Source organism: Sesamum indicum, linkage group LG7 (assembly GCF_026168435.1).
Source record: "Sesamum indicum cultivar Baizhima isolate 11 linkage group LG7, ASM2616843v1, whole genome shotgun sequence".
Taxonomy (NCBI): Eukaryota; Viridiplantae; Streptophyta; class Magnoliopsida; order Lamiales; family Pedaliaceae; genus Sesamum; species Sesamum indicum.
In genome coordinates this window covers 2835947-2860523 of record NC_142663.1, presented here as the reverse complement: position 1 = coordinate 2860523, position 24577 = coordinate 2835947, and the positions used below count along the sequence as shown (strand labels likewise).

Here is a 24577-nt window from a genome sequence, read left to right as displayed (position 1 = left end):
ATAATATTTTATTCTTAAAAATCAATTAAAATCGCACTTAAAGCGCGTGTAGGTTACTTTCAGAATTAGGGGATAAATTATTTTATTCTTGAAAATACAAAGGGGTAATTTGATATTTTTTTAATATATGGGGTATTTTGCACATTTCGTATATCACAGGGGGGGCGGCATATGTTTTTTCATATATATATATATATATATATATATATTAATAAGTGGAATTATATTAATTTGTTAGATCTCATCGATTAATAGTGAATATTTCAACTCTTTTCAGTGAATCAATTAGATAGCGTCGAATGCTAATTTTGGCACAATGTTTAATTATTCAAGAAATCATGTTTTATTCCACAAATAAGATCGTTAGCCTAACTTTCGAATACTCAAATTCTTCCAATCACTAAACTAAATCATTAATATCTAAAGCAACCCAAATAAATGTCATATTGATCGTTAGAGATGAAAGTATATGAACATTACTTTTATTTATTTTCCATGAACAAGAAATGTAATTAAAATGACTCAAGTTTGAAATTGAGAATGATATGAAAAACATATTACAAAAGAAAACTTAAATTTAAAATTTAAATATAATAATTGCTTTTAATATATAGTTAATAGGGCCGCAAGATACTAAAATTGAGATATATTTGTTGGTTAATGGAAAATGGTGTAGCACCCCCTACTCGCTACATCTAATTATCACTATTTTATTCTTTCTTTAATTAGAACTCATTCTATAAGTAATTCTTTTTCAACCCGTAAAATAAATTTTAATTTATCAATGTAATAATATCATAAAAGATAATAAATACTACCAAAAGTTTATATTTATCCTCACTAGATGTCTCATATACATAACCTCAAGATAAGTGGTACCACAATTTTAAACACAAACCCGATAAAGAATTAGAATATTTAACAACCAATAGCCAAAAACTATGGCTTCAGATGTCACGACTGACCCATCTAATAAAGACGACGGCACAGCTCAAAGTCCAATGTGGCTAGTCAATTTGACCTATTTCACTGAAAAGTACGTGGCAAAGATGAGCTGCCTACTCAATAAGTATAGCTAACCAGTCTATATATATACACAGGCAACAATTTCACTTACAAGCAGTCACATCGACTAACAGTCATTCGTCATATAGCGACATCAAATATAAGGAATAATACATACCCACAACAGTAAATCAACCCACGGCATAATATTGACATTATCGTTTATTAACTACAGGCCCTACTTACTCTAGTTCGAGTACATTAGTCAATGGTTTCGCCAGTCATCATCATTTCATCGCCATATCATATATACCACAGGATACCTGTTGTATATGATATTCCCACACTCTTTTACTCCAGTGTGTAGCAATATCAGCACAGGACATCACAACAAGCATGGTATCCCCACACCACCACAGTGTGTAGCTAACAGCACATGATATTCACTATTGCCCGAAATACCCCGGTACCCTACCCGCCATGGTACTAGCTTAATTCATATATTTTTCATATTACATCATCAATCACATCATCATCAATCACATTATCATAAACCATTGACTGTGTTCCCAACTGGGTAAGTATCATCTTTTATTTCAATTCACGATCATCATTCTATTCTTTATAATAATTATTTCCTCAATAATAATTCTCATTTTGATTTCATACAACAATTAATTATACGATCATCACATAATTATATCTCGCATGTCCCTACATTACAATCACATAACACATAGTAACAATTTCATCGGTATTATGGTAATCTAACAAATAATCTTTAACTAATTATATAAACAATCAATATACGAAATCCACGCATATAAATATAAAGCCAAGTTCATGATCAAATATAAGAAACCAATATATATAATATACAATACTAAACATATTAATATATATAACTCCAATTAGCTATACTTACCTTAAATCCCAAAATGCTTCGATTTCACGAGAGACTGCTCAACCCTCTACTTTGTCGTCCCGTCCTATAATAGAATATTATACGTATAATTAATATATATATAGAATATCATAAACTCTAAATAAAATATTATATAATGTTTGTACATTTTCCACCAATCTTTTAATATTCTATTTGTATTAAAGTCCAAACCCCTGTTCCATTTTATTTTAGATAACTACACATTCTAAACTTCTCAAACATATTTAATTTATCAACTAATTCATAAGAACTCTTTTAATCAAACCCCTTATATATTTATAATTATCGTTTTTAATAACACCCGTAAATGAGATTATCATTAAAACCTCATCTTCCCTTCTTAACAACATAATATTCTTTAAATATAATTTTCGAAATATCTTTATGAATTTTCTATAATTTATCATTGCTATATAAATGATTAAGCAGCAATACATAGAATTACATATGGAATTGTATAAATTAGCTATAGTAATAATTAAATATAACAAATTCAATAATTTAATTAACCAACTACATCATTTTTATATCAAATGTGATATTTAATTCGACATTAATTTAAATAACCAAAATTATAAAGTATTCCAGTTAAATAGTATATCTCTCAATATAAACAACATTTAATAATTAAACTAATTAAATAATATAATTATATAAATTAATAACAATTAAAATTATAATTTCATACCTCTGTTTCCTCCGCAAATGTGGGCGTCGGTGTGTGTGTTTTGTTTGTTTAAAATGCCAATGACTTTCAATTTAACATGAATGAGTGGTGAGGCGGTGGCAGCACATGCCACTGCCCACCCTTTTTTTTTTTCAAATTTTTCTAATAATTACTATTACATCCTTCCTAATTTTCTTAAATAATATAATTTGCCCCAAATATTATAACAAATTTCAATTTATTCCATTTAAAATTTATTATATCCCAAATTTAATTTATTATTTATTTACTTATTAAATTTAAATTTTTTAATAATTATCAATTAATCTCCTAATTACGTGAAAAATTCTACAGACGTCATAAATGGCAAGGAAGGCGGTTGTAGAATAAGAAGGAATGGTGTTGTACAGAAACTATCTAAAGAATGAGGGCTCGACAGTGATGGGAAATTTTAACTCGAACACAATCAAATCTAAACTAATGATACTTCCTAATTTTGTATGAATCCAAAATCTTTATTTTTGTTGAGTTGACTATATTAACAATTATTGTTAGGGATAAAGATGTTTTTTAGGTTCACTAATATCAAATAAATACAAAGCATTGTAATTAACAAAATTTTTAAATATAAAGTAAATAATAAAACACATAGCAAGAAAATTTCTGACATGGATGTTTATTGTTTAACCATACCATGAACGCAAAATTAACGTAAAATATATTTTAATAAAAAATTAAATAATAATTACTATTGTTAGATATCACTAATTAAATTTTAGAAATAATATTGAAAATAATAACATAAATTAAAAATACAATTAAATTTATTTATAAAAAATATATACTAATTTTTAAAATCTATTGTATTTCTTCTATTGGCATGGATAAATAATTTGAGACTTATTGATATATTAGTTATTAGTTGTTTAGAAAGGGGGTAGATTGCATAACACCTCCAGTGGTTTAGGGAAATAGTGCGAATCCCTCTATATTGTATTTATAGGCAAAAAACTCCCATGTTAGGTAAAATACAGCAAAACATCTCCTTCACGTTAAAAAAATAACGGAGAGTGAGCCACACGCGCGGTTTGTGCGAGTGGTCCTTGTTTTTTGCTGCTTGAGGATTCTTTAAGTGAGCACATGTCCAAGTTGCTCATTTTGTTTGAATATAAATATAAATTACTTATAATATTATATATTATTAATTAAGTTAAATTATTATTTAATTTAAATGTATTTAATATTTATTTTGTAAAGTATACCAAATAATTATAAAAGTACCTAAAATTATATCAATTCTTTTAACTTATATAAAATATAATATTAAAATTATTAATATATATTTAAATTAAATATTTAATATTTTTTATTATTTTTAAATTTTGTTAAATTAAATAATTTTACTTAATTTTTTCTATAAGATTCTTTTTCTCCGTTGCTGAGGTGATGAAAATGGTCAAGCTTGACCTCATTCGAATATAACTATTTATCCGAAATCTTTTCTCTAAGATTCCAGTGTCGTTCGAATGAATTTTCAACCATGGCCTACACCATTCGAATCCTCTTTTTAAAGTGAACATATCCATACCATCAATTTGAATTTTCATTGATCGAAGAGAGCGGGCTCCGACCACAATCGTCAAGCTTCTTGGCATTGAGTTGTCGTCCTTCTTAAGGTGAACATATCATACATCAATTTGAACTTTTATTGACCGGAGAGAGTTGGCTCGGAGCACGACTGTCAAAGCTTCTTGGCGTCGATTCGTTGAATTCCGGTCATAGACCACCACCACCACTAGACTCGCCTCGACCTAACGATTCGAAAGACCAACCTTGCTCATTTTCATCAAGTTGTTGTTGAGATTAAAAAATTTTAATTTCATTTCCGTTGTGAAGTTTTTGGCCACCACTGTTTTGCAGTCTGAACAAATTTTAGGCAGTTCGAATCCTATCATCAAGGTGAACATTTTCCTATCTTCATCAAGCATAGAGAGGTCGGGCTGAAGCTTCTTACCGTCAAATCCGTGCCGCCGTCTAAAGAATCATAGCCTGAGACTACCACCGTTTGACTCCTCTCATCCAGACGAACGACATTGGAATCTTAGAGACAATACCTAAAAATATATCAATTCTTTTAGCTTATATAAATATTATATTATTATTAATATATATTTAAATTAAATATTTAATATTTTTTATTATTTTTAAATTTTATTAAATTAAATAATTTTACTTAATTTCTGTTTTTAACATTCTTTTTCTCCGTCTCTAACGGTGATGAAAATGGTCAAGCTTGGCCTTGTTCAAATCATCTGGATGAGAGGAGTGGAACAGTGGTAGTCTCAGGCAGTGGTTCTGTAGACGACAACGAATTGACAGCAAGAAGCTTCAATGGGCGTGCTCAGAGCCCAATATCTCTACGCTTGATGAAAAACCGACTTGAAGGTACGGGAATGTTCACCTTGAAGATAGAATTCAAACGGTCGAAAATCCGTTTAGACGGCGGAGCAGTGGCGGCCAGAAACTTCACGGCGGAAATAAGCTTCAAACGACGCTGGAATCTTAGAGAGAAGATTTTTCGAAAAAATATTTATGTTATATTATTAATGATGAGGATGACTTATCTAAAGATAAATTTGCCCTTCGCTGAGGATAAATTAGACTGCCAACATGGAAAATCTCTAAAAAAAAGGCAAGAATTCCACTAAGTACTCCAGTGGCAAAAATAACATCAGCATCAATTAAGGAACATCAATTAGCTGCGATCTTGGAGCATGATTTGAGCACAATTACAGCTTGTTAGCACCTACCAAATATACATTGGGACAACCTATAAATATGCTAGGATATGTTCATTAAAAGGTAATGCTCACATACACTAAAAGATTATTCTATCTACTCATTTTCTGATACCAAAATTCTAACTTGGGCGTCGGAGTGTCTTTATCGGGGACCAACCCGACTAGCCTAACCTTTTGTGTTCTCAGGATCATAGGTCTGTTCGAGGGATTGATTACAGTTGCAAGGCGATTTCATGATAACTTTTCCTTGATGGATCAGTTGGCACCGTCTGTGGGAACGAATTCTTGGAATACCCTGAGAATATAGAAGGAGAACCAAGTAGGAATATCTTTGGTTTGGAAGCAACGATCGGGACTACTGAGCCGATCATTCAGTTGACAAAGGTGGAACTACAGCAGATGATGGAAGAGGCTGGAAGAAATGTGATCGTGGCATACGAGCATAGAACAACGACGCCCATTGAAAGAGAAGTAACCAGAAGAAAATTATTTGGAGAAAAAGACCCGGGAAAAATATCTGGAACCAGTAGGAAAGACGTAGATAGGAGCAAACGTCCGCCATCAGAAGTGGGTTCGAGCAGCCGAGATAAGAGCCAAGTAAGACGACCCGCCATCTCGCGCGCAGAGGTCGATTGTGTGTCAAAACAGATCGCTAAACTCGGCAAACAGATAGACGAGCTAAAAAAACGAGGAGAGATAGTGTCTCAGCATAAAAATTCGCCCTTTTGCAACCAGATATTGACGTAAACCGTTAGTCCGAACTTCAGGATGTCCGACCTGCCAAAGTACGACGGAGCAAGAGGCTCGCTGGAACATCTGGCCGCATTTGACATGGTAATGAATCTTTACGGGCAATCGGGCCCAATTAACGCTAAACTTTTTGTCACAACTTTGACAGGAAAGGCCCAAGAATGGTTCATAAATTTACCACCCGGAAGCATTGAGTCTCATGAGCAACTGGTGCAGAAATTTACCTTCTACTTCGCTAGTGAGAGGAAACAAAAACGATCGGCAACGCATTTATTCACTATAAGGCAGCAAGATAACGAGACATTGAAAAGTTTCATGGGAAGATTCAACAACGAGACACTTGAAGTGCAGGATTTAAGAATTGACATGATGGTCAGCATCCTAATACATGGCTTGAAGAAAGGCGTATTTGCATCAGCTTTAGCAAGAGACCCCCCATCTCACATGGAGCAGCTTATGAACCTGGCTCAAAAGTATATTAACGAAGAGTAAATGAACGCCATGAAAGATGGCGAGTGGAGGGCCGGCAATGACATAGGAAGAGAACAAGGTCATTACAACAAGAATGAAGACAGGCGACCAAAGCACGAACGAAACAAAGAGCCTCATTTCCAGCAGAAATATCACAAGTACACACCTCTAAACATGACGAGAGCCAAGGCACTGCTAATGGTCGAGAAGAAAGATGTACTCAAGTGGCCAAAACATACGAGATTTACCCCGGCCAAAAAATATTCAAGTAAATATTGTCGCTTCCATCGTGAAAGGGGACATGATACTGAAGAATGCTATCAACTCAAGGATGAGATTGAGAGGTTGGTACGCCAAGGCTACTTCAAGAATCAGGTATCAAAGAATTACCATCAAGGAGATCGTCGTAGTAGATCGCGAAGCCAGGAGAGGCAACCAGGAGATGTGGCTACGGGAGGACAGAAAACCCGAGAGAACGCGCCTGTGAAAGACATCATACAAACCATAGCTGGTGGCTCAATTGATGGATATTCGAGGAGATCAAGAAAGAGAATGGAGAGAAAGAATAATTCGTTGGAAAATAGGCAGATCATGAGCATAGCATCAGACCTGGATATCACGTTCGGACCTCAAGATCTAAAGGCAAAGATTGGAGACGGTAACGACCCAATGGTGATAAAGATGGACATAACAAACTTCACGGTCCACAAGGTGTTGGTGGACAACGGTAGCTCTGCGGATATTATCCTCAAAGAGGTACTTGTTAAGATGGGCTTGGACAATGCTGATCTGAATCCCGTAAAGGCACCATTGGTAGGCTTCGGAGGAAGTGAGGTGGATTCTTTAGGAACAATCGAGCTGCCGGTATCTATAGGTGACGAACCAAAAAGGAAGGCCCTCATGGTAAAGTTTCTTTTGGTTGATACTCCCTTTACTTATAACGTTATTTTGGGTAGACTTGGTTTGAACACTTTCAGGGCAATAGTGTTGACATATCATTTGAAAATGAAGTTTCTGACTCCCGGTGGAGTAGGAGAAGTCGCGTGCGACCAAGCGGAAGCCAGACGATGCTACAACCTATCCTTAAAAAAAGACACGACCGAAAGAAAGAAAAATTCATTGGATCACACATGAACAAGCGAGAAGATAGAATAGAGCCGATTGATGAGCATAGAGAAATCGAGTTGGTGCAAGGCGAACCAACGAAAACGACCAAGATTAGGTCAAGGATGGAGAAAAGTCTGGAGACGATGATCACATTCCTCAGGGATAACGCTGATATGTTTGCATGGAGCCCTTCAGATTTCAAAAGGATCGATGCAGAAGTTATTGTACACCGATTGAATGTTGATCCAACTATGCGATCAGTCCAGCAAAGAAAAAGAACATTCGGGGTAGAAAAAAATCACATCATTCAAAAGGAGGTTGATAAATTGCTAAGGGCAGGATATATTTCGGAAGTCCAATATACAGACTGGCTTTCGAATGTGGTAGTCGTGCTAAATTCATCCAAAAAATGGAGGATGTGTACCGATTTTATGGACTTAAACAGGGTGTGTCCCAAGGATCCCTACACACTTCCAAGGATAGATCAGTTAGTGGATGCGATAGCGGGATATGAACTGTTCTCAATGATGGATGCCTACCAAGGGTACCATCAGATTTTCATGGTGAAAGAAGATCACAGCAAAACCTCTTTTGTGACCGAGCAAGGTATATTTTGTTATAACATAATGCCTTTTGGTCTAAAAAATCAGGTGCCACGTACCAAAGGCTCGTGAATAGAATGTTTAAAGATCATATAAGAACGATGATGGAGGTCTACGTCGATGACATGTTAGTCAAAAGTCGGCGACCGGAAAGCCATTTGCAACACCTGGAGGCAACTTTCGCCATTATGAGAGCATAGGGGATGAAGCTCAACCGACTAAATGCACATTTGGAGTAGGCAGAGGAAAATTCTTGGGATACATGGTGAGTAGTCGAGGAATAGAAGCTAATCCGGAAAAGATCGAAGCGATCCTCCAGCTGAAGTCCCCGACCTTAATAAAGGACGTCCAAAAATTGACTGTTTAGATCGCATTACTTAATAGATTTATTTCTAGATCTGCATATAAGAATTTACATTTCTTTAAAGTCCTAAGAAAATCAAAAGATTTCAAGTGGACAGAAGAATGCGAACATGCATTCGATGAACTTAAAAGCTATCTGAGATCACCCCCACTCCTGGCAAATCCTAGAGCAAGAGACATTTTATACTTATACCTAGCTGTATCCCAGAACGCAGTAAGTTCAGTGCTGGTAAGGGAAGAGAATAAAATCCAGAATCCAGTTCATTACGTCAGCAAAATGCTACAAGGAGCAGAGTTAAGATACAGTGTTGTCGAAAAGTTTGTTCTAGCCTTAGTAGTCACAGCTCGTAGATTACGATCGTATTTTCAGTCTCACAAGATCGTGGTATTAACAAACCAACCATTAAGAAGCATCCTGTCGCGACCCGAAGCTTCAGGGAGGTTGGTGAAGTGGGCAATAGAGCTTGGCGAACATGACATTTATTACCAGTCAAGAACTTCAAAAAAGTCCCAAGTTCTGGCTGATTTCGTAATGGAGCTGTCTGGTGAGTCCATTCTTGAAACTGAAACTTGGATGCTGAATGTTGACGGGTCGTCAAACGCCAGTAATGGAGGGGCAGGAGTCTTGATACAAGGGCCTAAAGGGATAGAGATAGAGGTCGCAACAAGATTATCCTTTCCTGCAACTAATAACGAAGCAGAATAGGAAGCACTGATTTTGGGATTGGAGTTGGCCCACGCGGCTGGAGCAAGAACTTTGGAGGTATATACCGATTCTCAACTGGTAGCTATGCAAATTGAAGGGACGTACGAGACAAAGGAGCGATCTATGACGATGTACCATAGAAAAGCAAAGTCTTTGATTGAGCAATTCGATAAGTGTTCGGTCCAGCAGATCCCTAGACGTGAAAACAATAGAGCAAACTCCCTCTCAAAATTCGGAGCTTTGCCGTCAGGGATTAAGAGTCGTACAGTCACTGTTATGGTGAAGGATCGTCCAGCGATCTCAAAAACTATAGAAGTAGAAACTGTCGACCAACCATGCACGTGGAAGGAAGAAATAATGCTCTACCTCAAGGAGAGAATCTTACCTGACGATGCTGTGCAGGCGAGGAGTTTAAAATTTAGGGCCACAAGGTTCACCATGATTGGATCGGACTTATACAAGAGATCTGTGGAAGGACCATTGCTAAAATGCTTGAACCATGAACAAGCAAAATATGTGATGAGAGAGATCCATGAGGGAAGCTGTGGTAACCATTCAGGAGCAAGGTCATTGGTGCAAAAGGTCGCAAGACAAGGGTATTTCTGCCAGTGATGGCAAAGAATGCAAAGGAGTTGGTGCGAAAATATGAGAATTGTCAAAAATTCGCCTCCCTGATACATACCCCAGCTACACCAATGAAGCTAGTACAGATCGCGTGCCCTTTCGACCGATGGGGCATTGACATATTCAGAATACCTAGGATACTAATATCCGATAACGGCACACAGTTCCAAGGTAAAGAAACCACAAATTGGTTGAGAGAGCTGAAAATTCGACAAAACTTCATATCAGTTGGCCACTCTCAAGCAAATGGACTGACAGAGGTGACGAACAGAACTATCCTTCAACACTTGAAAGCTAGAATAAGGCCGTAGGAGTTTTGGGACGAGGAGCTACCGGGAGTGTTATGGGCTTACAGAACGACCCCACGATCGTCTACAGGTGAAAGTCCTTTTTGTTTAGTTTATGGCTCTGAAGCTGTTATTTCTGCAGAAATTGGCGAAGAAATGCAGAGGATAGCAAATTATGACCCAGAGGCTAACGATAAGACAAGGGCGTTCGACCTCACCATGGTGAAAGAAAAGAGGGATGTAGCCCATGCAAAGATACTCCATCACAAAGGTCTAATGATGAGAAACTACAATAAAAGGCTGCGACCAAGAAAGTTCCAAATAGGCGACCTAGTCTTGAAAAAGGTTGAGGTCTCTAAACATGTTGGGAAATTGGACCCAGAGTGGGAAGGACCGTTCAAGGTGATCAAGATAAAGAGAAGAGGGACTTACATACTTCAAGATACCAAAGGTCGAAATCTCCCACGACCTTGGAATGTACAGAATCTCAGAAAATTCTATGCATAGACGAATGCCTGAAAAAGGCCGAATAATGTAAACGATCTGAAAATGCGCTCGTATTTCCTTGAGCCTGAAAAAGGCCAAATAATGTAAACGGTCCACAGAATGCGACCATATTTCCATAGCATGGAAGGCCTAATAAAATGTTTATGACCAACTAGGGGCTATACTTTGCTGCCTGAAAAGGCCAATTTATGCCTGAAAAAGGTTTCAGTATTTAATTATTTGACGCACACGCAGTCTAAGAGATCGAATTACTTTGTCTGCAAAAGACCAATCGAATAATTGTCTATTCTTAAGAGGATTGAATGATTCGATTACAAAAAAGTTCAAACATCTAAATCACAAGGAAACGTTTACAAAGGCATTATATTTTTTCGATCTCATCCAAAAGAATGGCGAATTCGTCTTCTACTTGGGGAGGGGCCGCCTAATCAGAAAAGGGTTGCATCTTGCCATCTAAACCTGGATCCAGCATGGTCGCATCAAATTCTGGCACAAATCCGTTCAAAGTGGATACCTGAGCTTTGCATCTATGGAATCCTTGCATCAGGTAATCTGCAGCCTTTATCTCTAAAGCAGTTCCAAATGCAGGAGCCTTGATGAAATCACGAGTGCCTTGGATGCGAGCTTCACGAATGCGAGTGGAGAAGTCATCCGAATTAAGATATTCCGCTCGACCTTCTATGGCACCCGCGATCTTTCCGGCTGCATGACCAGCTGCGAATCCAATTTCCTTCCCTGACTCCATTGCCTTAGAAATTTCATAAGACATTTTCTCCTCTAGCTCCTTAAGCGAGCTTCCAGAGTTGCACGTTGGTTCTCCAAGTTTTCCCCTGGAGCTTTGATCTCCAAAATTTTAGCTCGCTGATCGTGATTCCTACGTTCAGTTATAATTTCATTCCTACGGAACCCAGCGCATTTCAAAGAGAGACCACGAACAAAGTTTGCATCCTAAAAAAATACTCGCGTCAGAAAAAGAAGATGAGAATAAAAACAAAGAGGGTAAACAGAAACCTGAATCAACGAATGAGTAGCGTGTTCCCTGATGCGAGTAAAAGAGGTTTGTAGCAAGGCTGCCTGGTAGCGAGGCAAGCAGCTCGCATTATACAGTTCCCAATCTTGACCCGATAGAGACTCTAGGACAGTACTGTTAGAAGACACCTTCCAATCAGGGATAAGCTTTTCCCCAGTCAGCTCGGCCGTAAGATGGTTAGGAGTTCGCAAATCCTCACGAGCCTTATGCCAGCAATTAGAGACATCGTTCAACATTTCCATGTTCCTTCGCTCCTCAACTACAGCAGAATCTGATTGGGGATCAACTCTAAGAGATTGAGATCGACTCCTCGTGTTAGGCCTCATCGGACTCTTCCCCCTCCTCCTCCTCCTTCGGCCCACCAAACCTCCTGGACTAGATTCATCGATACGAGATCTGTTTGGCGACCCCAATACTTCATGGGAGACATCTCGAAGTAAACCCCGTAATCGTGTATCTTCACTCCCAACGTCGATCGGAAGGGTACTCCTAAGTTGAGATCCCTCTGAAGCCATGGAACTCTCGGCAACAGGTCTGGTCGAAGTAGCGGATAGAGGAGCGACTGGGAGAGGAGCGACCGACTCAATAGCTGCTCTGGCTTGGGCAACACGAATACGCTGAGTAAGGCGAGCCTGAGTAACCATGTCGTCTGCGAGGAAGTCAAAGCAAGTTAGTAAAGCAATCAGGAAATATCAAAAGACAAAAGGGAAAGGTGAATCTTTCACCTAAAGAGCCCTCAAAGGGGATGGGTGCAGGAGAGAGGTGCGCGAGCCTGAGGACTTCCTCTATCAAAATTTTCTTCGGGTCATACCGGTAGGAGGTGAGACTGTTAATTTTGATCACCTTCCAACCCACCCCCTTCGATTATAGGCTTTTTTGGTTTTTCTAAGACCTATTCACACTTAAAAGGCCATTCTCGACCTAGAGGAGGACAAATGAAAATAAACTTTTTCTTCCAAGGGCCTACATTCGAGGTGAGAGGGTCCAAATACCTACAATCCCTACGGGCAGATAGGTAAAAGAATCCACTGTCTGCAGATCTAGTCGAAGTGGTAAACGAATACAGGGTCCCAAAATCGTCAAAATTGGGTTCGTATCGATGGACCCTCATTATGATTATAAAGAGAATTATATGGCGGATGGAATTTGGGATAGTTGCATAGGGCATATTTCGAGACGCCTAAGAATCTGAGCCACATAAAGGGCAAGAGGTAACTCAAACCTGCGTCAAAATGGTTCAATGAAAAAGCACAAAAACCCTGGGGTGGACGATGCATACGATCAGAGGACCTTAGAATCATAACCTTATAACTATTAGGGATGTATTTCTCTTTTATGAGGTGAACTTGTTGCTTAACAGTACTAACTATACCTTACTAAGGGTTATTTTCAAGCATGATGTGAGTAGGGGCATCATCAGAATTAGATTCTTCTACATGTTGATCGCGATGCGACCTATGTCGCGACCTAACCCTAGACGGACCCTCATAAGGAATAGGTGACTCGACCCTATGAGAAACGTTAGCTAAAGAAGAATTTGAATCAGAACTAGAACTGGAAGAGGACATTGTACCTTATATGCAGGAGATCGAAACTCGAACACCAGACTAGCGGAGGGCAGGTATCTTGAGGAAAGTGGAGCCGGTAAGAAATTTTGAATGATGACTCCTTATATATATAGAAATGAGCGGGTCTATACGGGACTTAAAAGCCATTCCAATGGCGACACGTGGCAACAAAGCCTGAAGGAGCTACTCCATGACGATGCGTGTCTCTCCCAGATCGAGGTAATTAATGTCTGATGTGATTTTTCGACTTCTGCACGCTAGGAGACCTATGCGTACAGAACTATGGGGGCTAATGATGAGGATGATTTATCTAAAGACAAATTTACCCTTCGCTGAGGATAAATTGGACTACCAACATGGGAAATCTCTAAAAAAGGCAAGAATCCCACTAAGTACTCCAGTGGCAAAAATAACATCAGCATCAATTAAGGAACATCAATTAGCTGCGATCTTGGAGTATGATTTGAGCACAATTACAGCTTGTCAGCACCTACCAAATATACATTGGGACAACCTATAAATATGCTGGATATGTTCATTAAAAGGTAATGCTCACATACACTAAAAGATTATTCTATCTACTCATTTTCTGATACCAAAATTCTAACTTGGGGGCGTCGGAGTATCTTCGTAGGGGACCAACCCGACTAACCTAACCTTTTGTGTTCTCAGGATCATAGGTCTGTTCGAGGGATTGATTACAGTCGTAAGGCGAGTTCGTGATAACTTTTCCTGGACGGATCAATTATATATAGTACATATATAAATATTTATAAATAAAAAATATATTTAAATTACTTAAGATTTGGACCATTTATTTTTTATATTAAAAAATTAATGTTTGTTATAAGAAGGGTATAGCGGCCAATTTAACAAATATTTAACGCGGTTAGGTGAAGGGGAGATGCAATATTTTGAAAAATACAGGAGATCTTTTGTCTAGTTTTTTATCATTGGGAGTTTTTAATTAAATTAAGTTTTATGCAATTTACCCTTTAAGAAGAATAGACTCTAATATCTAATTATATTTCAATAGGAACTATTATTTAATTACTTATTGTAATATACTTCATGTTAGTTTTCACGTTCGTGATATGATTAAAAAATAAATATTCATTTGAGAGGATTTATTACTGTACGTTTGTTTATTTACTTTTTAATTATGATGAAATGGGAGTCTATTAATTTACATCTTTATTCCTAACAATAATATTATCATGTGTTATCTGAATAAACTAGAATTTGCATTTTGTATCTTGTCTTTTGATCTACTTAAAATATAGATTTTAAAAATAATTATATACTAACATATTTTTGGTAAATGAATTAAATTTTATAATTATATTTTTATACCAAATTCAGGACCACTAAATACATATTAACCGTGAGTGACATCATAAAACAATATTAAAAATTAGTATTTTAATAAAATAATAAACTAATTAACTCTAGAATATTATAATTGTTGCCGATAAAAATTAACTATTGAACAATAATTTAAAAGGGAAATTATTTTTCACTAAAAAATCATTTTTCATTATATGGACAAAAGTTAAAGTAAAAAAGTAGTGTAAATCTAAATATGATAATTACTTGGAAGTAGAATTAGATACTAAAGGATTTAACTTAGACTATATTTTGTCAAATAAATAAATGATAAATTTAAATATAAGAAATAATTGTATACTAACATATTAGTTCTGAAGTAAATTTTAAAAAATAAATAAATAAGCATTAAGAATGAAACCATAATCGTAATTTGGCAACTTACTACACTTCTTAATAAATAATTTTTTTTAAACATTTTAAGGCTACATAAATAAAAGAGGTTAAATTCATTTTGATCCCCTGTGGTATATCAAAATATCAAAAATCCCCCTATGAAATTTTTAATATAAAAAATCATCCCTATGTTATGAATAAATAATCATTATTGCCCCGTGTTCAATTTGAACATCATTTTTTCGAAATAATGACTAAAATACCCTTTGTAGTCAACCGGTCAAACTAAATATATTAATATAATATTATTTTAATTTGTAATATATATAATTTATAACTATTAAAATATATTTACAATATATATAATTATAATTTATAAAAAACCCCACCCCACCCACCCACCCCCCAATCTTCTTCCCCGGCCAACCCACCCCCTGCCTCCCCCCTCCCCTTCCCTCGCCCCCCCCCCCCCCCCTCAGCCGTCTGGGCAATGCCGTGGGCGACGGCCGTCATCTGAGGAGGGCGCGCCCCTCCTCTTTAAGCAGCGGCGACGGCGTCTTTTCGCCGTCGCTGCTGTTTTTTTTTAATTTATATTTTTTAATTAATTTAATTAAAATTATATTTTATTATATAAATAATTAAATATAAAATAATATTTTATTATTAATAAATATATATAATATTTAATTAAATAATTATATAATATTTTATTATTAATAAATATATAATATTATATATATTAGATGTGAGAGAAGGGCAAAAATGTAAAAAAAAAAAGTACTTTTATAGCAAATTCACAGTAAAGAGCGAGTGTGGCTCAATTTCTATACGGAGGATTTTTTTTTAACTTTATTTTATAACACAGGGGGGCTGTTCGATACTTCAATTTTTATAGGGATTTTTTTAAACATTTCTATTATCACAAAGGGGGTCTCTGGATTTTTTCCTAAATAAAAGTGCAAAAAGACACACCTTTAAAGATATAATAAATAAAATGAGAATCATCGTGAAAATAAATTTCTAAAATATGACAATGGAATTTAAAAACTAAACTTTATTAATTATATAATTTACTCCACACGTGCATTAAAAGATTAGACAAATTCAAATAAATATAATTATGATAAATAATAACTAGTTAACTTATACATTTTGTTCAAAAAAATAATTATTCTAATCCCCTCAAATTTAGTAAAAAACTAGTTGATAAGACACACCTGATTCAAGTACATATTTTAAATTATATTTATTTAATTAAATAGAAGGGGAGAAAATAATATGGATAATTATGAATCAAAACAGGTATTTTAGCCATATGACAATCAAAATTTAGTTACGGAATACAATCTTATTAAATAGTATTAGCAAGAGGGGCATACTCAATAGATGACATAACTACAAAAGAATTCTACAGTACTTATAGTATATCATTTTGATTGCATAAGTAAAGTTTTTAATTTGAATTTAATAATACAAATAAATTTTTGTTATTCTTAACCAGAATGAGAATGATAATTTGAAATATGATGATGGAGTTACATATATTAAGTCCACATAATTTAAACATAATTTAGGATGTGAACTCTATTTTAACCCTCTTACAACTAATTAACAAGACAGAGCCAATATGAAAGAGTCGAAAATATAATTTGATATAATTATACTTTTTATTATAATTAGTATTTTAAGTCAAATGAAAGAGAAGTATACTCAAAATTATAATTTGATATAATTATACTTTTTATCATGACTAATTAAATTTACATACTCAAAAACCAGTTAATAAATTACAAGAACTGGGCATACTTAATAGTATTGTTCAAAGATCATATGATAATTAAAAGACATACTTCAGTTGTAAATAACTTGGAGAATCTTCAATGATTTAGATAAAATGATAATGTTACATATGTCAGATATCATTCCTTTAATACAATTCTTAAGAATAAATTTATGAGTATTACACATCAAGCAAAGGTTCATATCGATAGCACACCCCCACTCCAATGGATAAGTGGAGGCCACCAACCATATATTGGTACAAGGGACTAAGAGGAGATTAGGACGAGTTGGTGAAAATTGAGCAGATGAATTAACTAGTGTTTTATGGGCTTACAAGACAACACCTCGAGGGTCTACGAGGGAGAGTCCATTTACCATAGTCTATGGGACTGAGAACTGGGGATACCCTCTCCTAGAATCCTACATTTTTCTAAAGAGAATAATACAGAACTCCTAACGAAAAATCTAGACACTATTGAAGAATTAAAAGAAAATCCTTTTCTCTGCATACAACAGTACAAAAATACTATGATCAGTGCCCACAACAAAAGTTTACAAACTTAGAGCTTTCAAGTTGGAGATTTAGTATTACGAAGAGTGGACACTCTAAAGCCGGTAGGAAAGGTAGATCCCACTTGGGATGGACCACATAAAGTCACAGAAGCAATAGGCCGAAGAGCTTATGAGTTAGAAAATGGTGAACGGCGTCCTCTACCTCGACTATGGAACATACACAACCTTAAAAAATTCTACACATGATGAAAGACGTCCCCTCAAGCAAATAAGTCCTCTTGAAGGACACCCCCACTCAAACAAAAAGGTCCTTCCTAAGGATATCCCCCGTCACCAAACAACTCCTCTTGCGGGGCATCCTCCCCAGCATAGGGGCATCCTTCACAAAGGTATGCCATTTTTTCACACTTTCTAAAATAGTAAGACGAGACATAAAATAACATAGGAGTATTTCGTGCAAAAAAATACTCATGCATCCGTCATAAGGGAAACCTTGAGCCCTTTATAAAGCCCTTGTATGCCTTTTCTTAGGTACATGCATATTTATTTTTAGCAAAAATATCTTAAAAACTAACACCGTCCTCAAGAGAAAATAGCAGCTAAAGATGCAGGGTTGACAGCATAACAAGAGAAATATTCAGCAATACACCTTTACCCTAAAGGACCTGATATACTAAAGGGCCCCCTCCAAGCAAGATTCCAACATCATATCATGTAAAAGTATAGTATAGCACGATCAAACCTCAAGTAGAAAATGAATAAGGAAACATGGAATGTCGCATTATGACCCTCGGTCTAAAACTTGGCTGGGAGGAGTCAAAAGGAAAGCAAAATTAGCATCCACAAATAAAATAAAACTATTTCATCCCCATTTACAATGGGGAAAGGGAGCAGACTAGAAAAGTAAATTGTTTCCAAAAGGGGGGGATTGCATTCTTCATTCTTTTTCCCCACAAACGGGGTCCTTCTGACTTTCTTCAGAGCGGGTGACCGGGGCAAGGCTTCCTGGGGCTCTCCACTGACACTCCAAAAATAACCCAAATTAAATTACATAACTGTTTCAAATGTTATTCAATGCGTTTCAATTAAAAAAAAAATAATTTTTATGTTCAAATAAACTATAAGGAACGGTCACTATCAAGATGTTATAATAACCGTCCAAAATTGGAACGATCCTTCACTAACCATTCCTATATATTACGAACGGCCCCTACAATGACAGTTCGTAAACCTTTCTAAACTCCGTTTTAAAATGATTTTTTCAGTTTATAACCGTGCCAAATCCTGAAAAAACCATTTGTAAAATCAACCTGAATTCTGTGTTTTTTTTTTTTTTGTAGTGTATATGTTGAGATGCCTGATTAAACAGTATAATACCGCAAGTTCAACAAAGATAAATTTCAATTAGAAGGAAGGACTTTAAATAAGTTTAAGTTAAAATCTATTATTTATGAAAAGCAAACTTAGAATAAGATTACTTACTCCGTAAGTGGTTTCATAATTAATTTTGTTTGTTATATTAATTATAAAATCATAATCATATTATTCAAAACTTATTTGATGAATTAAATAAGTCTGTGATTTGTGAAATACTTTTTATGCACTTATTACTTGGTCTAGAACAATTTCATTGCATCATTTTCACTAATAAGTAATTTAATTTCTGTATATTTATATTTTTAATTCAAATATAATTTAATAAGATTAATCAATGATTTTTATGCTTTTTTTCTTCAATTCATTCCATAAAAAAATATTCGTAATTTAGACTATTTTCCACCAACAAAATGAATAAAATAAAAATTAAAGAGATTATTACAAGAAAATTATATGTAAACAATTTTGGTGATAGTTAGTATAAGAGTTCAAAAAATAAAAAAATAAGAGTTATTTATTTTTTCCCTAATTTTCACAATTAGGAAAAAAATTAAAACCTTATTTCATTTTTCAAGCAAATTAAAAATATGGATTGATTTCAATGACATACATTTTTATTTATTATAAATATATGGATGTAAAATGTAAAGTAATTAATTACTATGATCTTTTGGTTGTATATATTATAATTTAAAACTACCCTTTAATTAGATTTATAATCATGTAAAAATTAAATAATAATAATAAGATTCTAAGAAATTGTCTACATGCATATTATATATAATTATATTTATTATGATTTGATACGAATTAAAGTAGCTTGAGTCATTTAACATTAGTCATTTACAAGCCTAAAACACGAGACTTGCAAAAAACATGTTACATTCTGACGCTCAAGTTAGTAAACAGTTTTAGAAAGATAAAATTGATCAGAATAAAGCAGCAATGATGTCTAAAAGTGATGAAAAAATAATCTTGATGTAGTGCTTTAGGTATGAGTACTTGTGCAAAATTGTGTTAGGGAAAAGGTCTTGCTTTTATTGAAATAACTTGTTGATATTCTATTGAATTTGAGTTCACATTTTTATTTTAAATTTTAAATTAATCTATGTCAATGGTACGCTATTGATAGTAAATGAAGGTAACTAATAAAAAATAATATTATTTTATATTTTATCCTTAATAAAATAATATTAAGGATTAAATTAGTTGAATAAAAAAATAACAGAAATTTTTTTAAGCACAGTCGTATTATAGATAACATAGCTACAGAGTATAATACAGAATTGTTCTTATTTTTATAAATAACATAGCTACAGAGTATAATATAGAATTATAGAATAAATATACAAAAAATATAGATTTAATTATTTATAATGAAAAAAGCTATTCACTCCCAATTTTATGATCGTTCAAATCAACAATCCAAATTTGACAATTATACCCACTTTATTATGTGCAAGTATGTATGTATATATATTATATATAAGTGAAGCAAATGGCAGAAACCTTCTCTCTCTACTAGAAATACACAATCCCAAACCCCCAAACCCACAGTGTTCATTTCCCGTTTCCTCTCTCAATCCAAACACACCAAAACCCCCAAACCCACCATGTTCATTTCCCCTCTCCTCTTCTCTCAACTCAAGAAAACAGAGAAGGAGAACCAAGGAAAGAAAACGAAAGACAACAGAGAGGGAGTGAGCGGTTAGGGTTTTGTACCAATGGTGGAGGGTGATGTGAAAAAGGGGGTCATTAAGTGCTTACATTTGGGTTTATTGCTCCGATTGATGTAAGCGGACATGTCTTTGTTCACCAATCAGCTATAAAATTTAAGGGTTTTCACAGCCTCGTTGAAGGAGAGACGGTGTTCGTTCGTTGTGGAGGATGGCCGACCCTATGCGTCGAAAGTGACGAGCCCTCATGGTGCCCCTGTGCACCCTTGGTTGAAGCAGCAGTGGGGGTGGATACAACACGAAATTCAAGAAAGAAAACCTTACTGGTAAACACCCTCAAAACCATTTTTCTCAATCCACCATTTGACGCGAAAACCCATCAAATCCACATACACACTCACATGTCTCGATTTTTTATTTGTTTTTTTCGTTTAGGGTTTTGAAAAAACAAAGCAACAGAGAAGAAAGGTCAAGAAAAAAGGAAAAGAAATTAATTGGAGGACTTCTCTATTTGTATCTATGTAAGTATATTTTTAGCTTCTTAATTTGTTTATATTTATGTAATTATTTTATTTTTATGGTGTTATTCATCTTGAAACATTTTTCGTGGATGTGAATTTTTCTGGATCTGTGGTTGCATGCGGTTGTTTGTGGATTTTTGGTTTCTATATGTTGCACTTTTAAGCCAAAATGCGACTTCTAATGGGAGACGTCGGATCAAAGGGAAAAATGAGGACCGTCAGATCAAACAAACGAGGGAGATTGGGGATAACTTTGGTAACCTGATTGAAGACTGCGTCGTTTCAGGCGAATTAGGGCGCAATCGAGAGGCAAGTAAAATTGGGGATTCGAAGCTCATCACAACCGCTCAAATATGATCAGGCGAGTGACACGTGGACGGCTGCGGATTATGGCGCAGCAGTGAAGTCTGCTGCTGTTCTTTTTTGAGGATTTCTGCAAGTTTTCTTAGAGCCAATGGGAATTCCATTTCAAGGACAAACAACCTCTTTTTCTGATGGAATTTTAATGTTGATTTCAGCTTTTATGTTCTGTCATTATGAATGAATTTCTAGCTTATTCTCTCCTTCTCTCTGTTTTCATCTTCTTTCAAACTCTCATCCTCATTTCTATGTCTAAGTGTTCATATTGCCCGATTAGTTTTGTTCATAACATTTTGGCCTCAGAGCCAGCGATCCTTGGAACTTAAAAACAAATAGAAAAAGGAAGCCAAACATGGCTGATGGAACGAGGTTAAAAGAATTACAAGAAGCCCAAAAGAAAACTGAGGTTGTGGTCTTGGATGAAAAAGCCAGAAGGCAGGCAAGTGAGGAAGAACTACACAATAGGATGGATCAAATGGAGCACAACATGAAAATATCCAAGCTTCGATGTTAAACATGGAACGCAACATGCTAACAATGCAACAACAAATGCAAAGTATGGTGGAAAAACTGTACAACAAGAACAAATCTGTTCTTGGGAAAGGATTGACAGCATCTGTGGAGAAGGGGTCCTCTTCAAGGGTAGCCATGAACACGGGCTATAAACCTGAGGGTACCACCCCTTTCAGACAGGAAGGAGCCATCACCTTCAGGCAGGAGACACAATCCCCTAGGCAAACCAGTTCCTATGGCACCATGAATAGACTGGAATTCCCATATTTTGATGGTGAAAATGCTAGGAGTTGGGTTAGGAGATGTACACGGTATTTTCAAATGATTCCTATACCTGAAGATCAAAAGGTTTGCATGGTTTCCATCTACTTGCAAGGGAAAGCGAAATTATGGTACCAGGGGTATACTGAAAAAAGGGAGATTCCATCTTGGGATGAGCTGGTTAAAGGCATTCTTGAGAGATTTGAGGACCTTGATTACGAGAGGGTCATGACAGCCTTCAACAGACTCCAACAAGAGACCACTGTTAATGCATATTTGGAGAGGTTCGAGCAACTTAAGGATCAGATGATGGTATTTAACAAGAACATGGAGGAGGAGTTCCTTATGATGAAGTTTATCAGCAGGCTCAAGGATGAGATTAAATCACTTGTAACCCCTTGTGAACCTACATCACTAAACAAAGCCATTGTTCTAGCAAGAAGACAAGAGTTTGCTGTGTGTGCTATATTAAAGAGGGCTCAACCCGTAAACAGAAATCCTCACCCAAAACCACCTTATAAACCACCACTCAAGAATCCCACTCTCAGATCAAACTTTCAACCTAAGAGACTCCTTACTGAGGCTGAGGTAAGAGCCAAGAAAGAAAAAAAATTATGCTATAGGTGTGATGAACCCTTTGTACCGGGCCACAGATGTAAGTATAAATAGTTTTATATGCTGTTGGAGGATGAAGAAGCTAAAGAACTTGAAGGGAATGATAAAAACAAACTGAACCTGAAGAAATGGAGGTGAAGGAAGGGGATATAGCTGTATCATTACATGCTATGAAGGGACAGGATCACTGTAAAACATTGAAGATGATTGGCAGGGTAGGAGACAAGGAGATCCTCATCCTTATAGACAGTGGGAGTACTCACTGTTTCTTAGATGAGAAGGTGGCAAGAACTCTTAACTGCAAGATAGAGAGCACTACTCCTATGATGATTAGAGTAGCAGATGGCAGCAAGCTTGCTAGCAAATTAGAATGTGATCAGTTTACTTGGGAAATGCAAGGGAGGAAGTTTACACACCCTGTAAGATTGCTCAAACTAGGGGGATATGATTTGGTTCTTGGATGTGACTGGCTTAGTGGTTATGATCCTGTGGAGTTGAATTTTAGTCAATCTAAAACACTCTCAACCATTCAGGGAATAAACTGATTTTATATGCCCCACTTTATGAAACTAGAGATACATCAATGAGTGCTATGATCAGCTTGATGAGAAAGAGAAATCATAATATGCAAGGTGAATTATACCTCAATCACAAGATTCTACATGAAGGGACAAGAGATAGTCAAGTACTTGAGTTATTACAGCAGTACAAGGATGTGTTCCAGGAACCAAGATCTTTGCCACCTGAGAGGAGTATTGAGCATTGCATAGAATTATTACCAGAGGCCATACCTAAGAAACAACACCCATACATGTATGCTTATGGACAGAAGACAGAAATTGAGAAGCTTGTAAGGGAAATGCTAGAGAATGGGATCATAAGACCAAGCCAAAGCTCCTTTGCTCCCCAGTACTCTTAGTGAAGAAGAAGGATGGTGGATGGAGGCTGTGTGTAGATTACAGATATCTTAACAAGCTCACTGTGAAACATAAATTCCCTATACCTGTCATAGATGAATTGCTTTCTGAGCTTTATGGTGCTAAATTCTTCTCCAAAATTGATTTGACGTCTGGTTATTTTCAAATAAGAATGAGGAAGGATGATGTTCCTAAAACAAGTTTCATCACCCACAGTGGACACTATGAATTTCTGGTTATGCCTTTTGGCTTATGCAATGCTCCATCCACATTTCAAGCACTCATGAACACAGTGTTTGAACCTTACCTTAGAAAATTTGTCCTGGTGTTCTTTGATGACATTCTAATATACAGTAAGGACTGGGGAATGCACCTAGTGCATCTCAGAAAGGTGATGGAATTGATGAGAAAGCATCAGCTGTATGCAAATCAAAGTAAGTGCTATTTTGCTCAGAAGAAGGTGGAGTACTTAGGGTATATAATTTCTTAGGAGGGAGTTGCAACTGATCCAGGAAAGATTGAAAGCATGGTGAAATGGCCTGTTCCCTCAAATGTCAAAGCACTGAGGGGTTTTCTTGGGCTCACTGGATGCTATAGGACGTTTATCAAGGATTATGGGTCAATTAGCAGGCCCCTAACAGCATTATTGAAGAAGGATGCTTTTGGTTGGAACCCAGAAGCTGATGAAGCCTTCAAGCAGCTCAAGAGAGTGATGACTACAGCTCCAGTGTTATCCATGCCAAATTTTTCCAAACCCTTCATTGTAGAGACAGATGCAAGTGGGAAGGGGATTGGTGTCGTACTGATGCAAGAAGGAAAACCAATAGCCTATTTGAGTAAGGCTCTGGCTGCAAGGAACCTTGGATTATCTACCTATGAGAAATAG

General features: G+C 35.9%; 2 protein-coding genes and 1 pseudogene across 2 annotated transcripts; all 3 read left to right on the top strand.

The window, feature by feature from the left end:
• Nucleotides 1-6187: 6187 nt before the first annotated feature.
• On the top strand, nt 6188-6661 carry LOC105179095 (uncharacterized). The gene has a single exon (XM_011102690.1). The coding sequence runs from the start codon at nt 6188-6190 to the stop codon at nt 6659-6661; it is 474 nt and encodes a 157-aa protein (XP_011100992.1).
• A 2880-nt stretch (nt 6662-9541) lies between these two features.
• On the top strand, nt 9542-10030 carry LOC148787466 (uncharacterized). Its single transcript, XM_088882374.1, has one exon. It carries the CDS (start codon nt 9542-9544, stop codon nt 10028-10030), a length of 489 nt encoding a protein of 162 aa, XP_088738500.1.
• Nucleotides 10031-21901: 11871 nt separating this feature from the next.
• Nucleotides 21902-24577, top strand: LOC148787465 (uncharacterized; annotated as a pseudogene).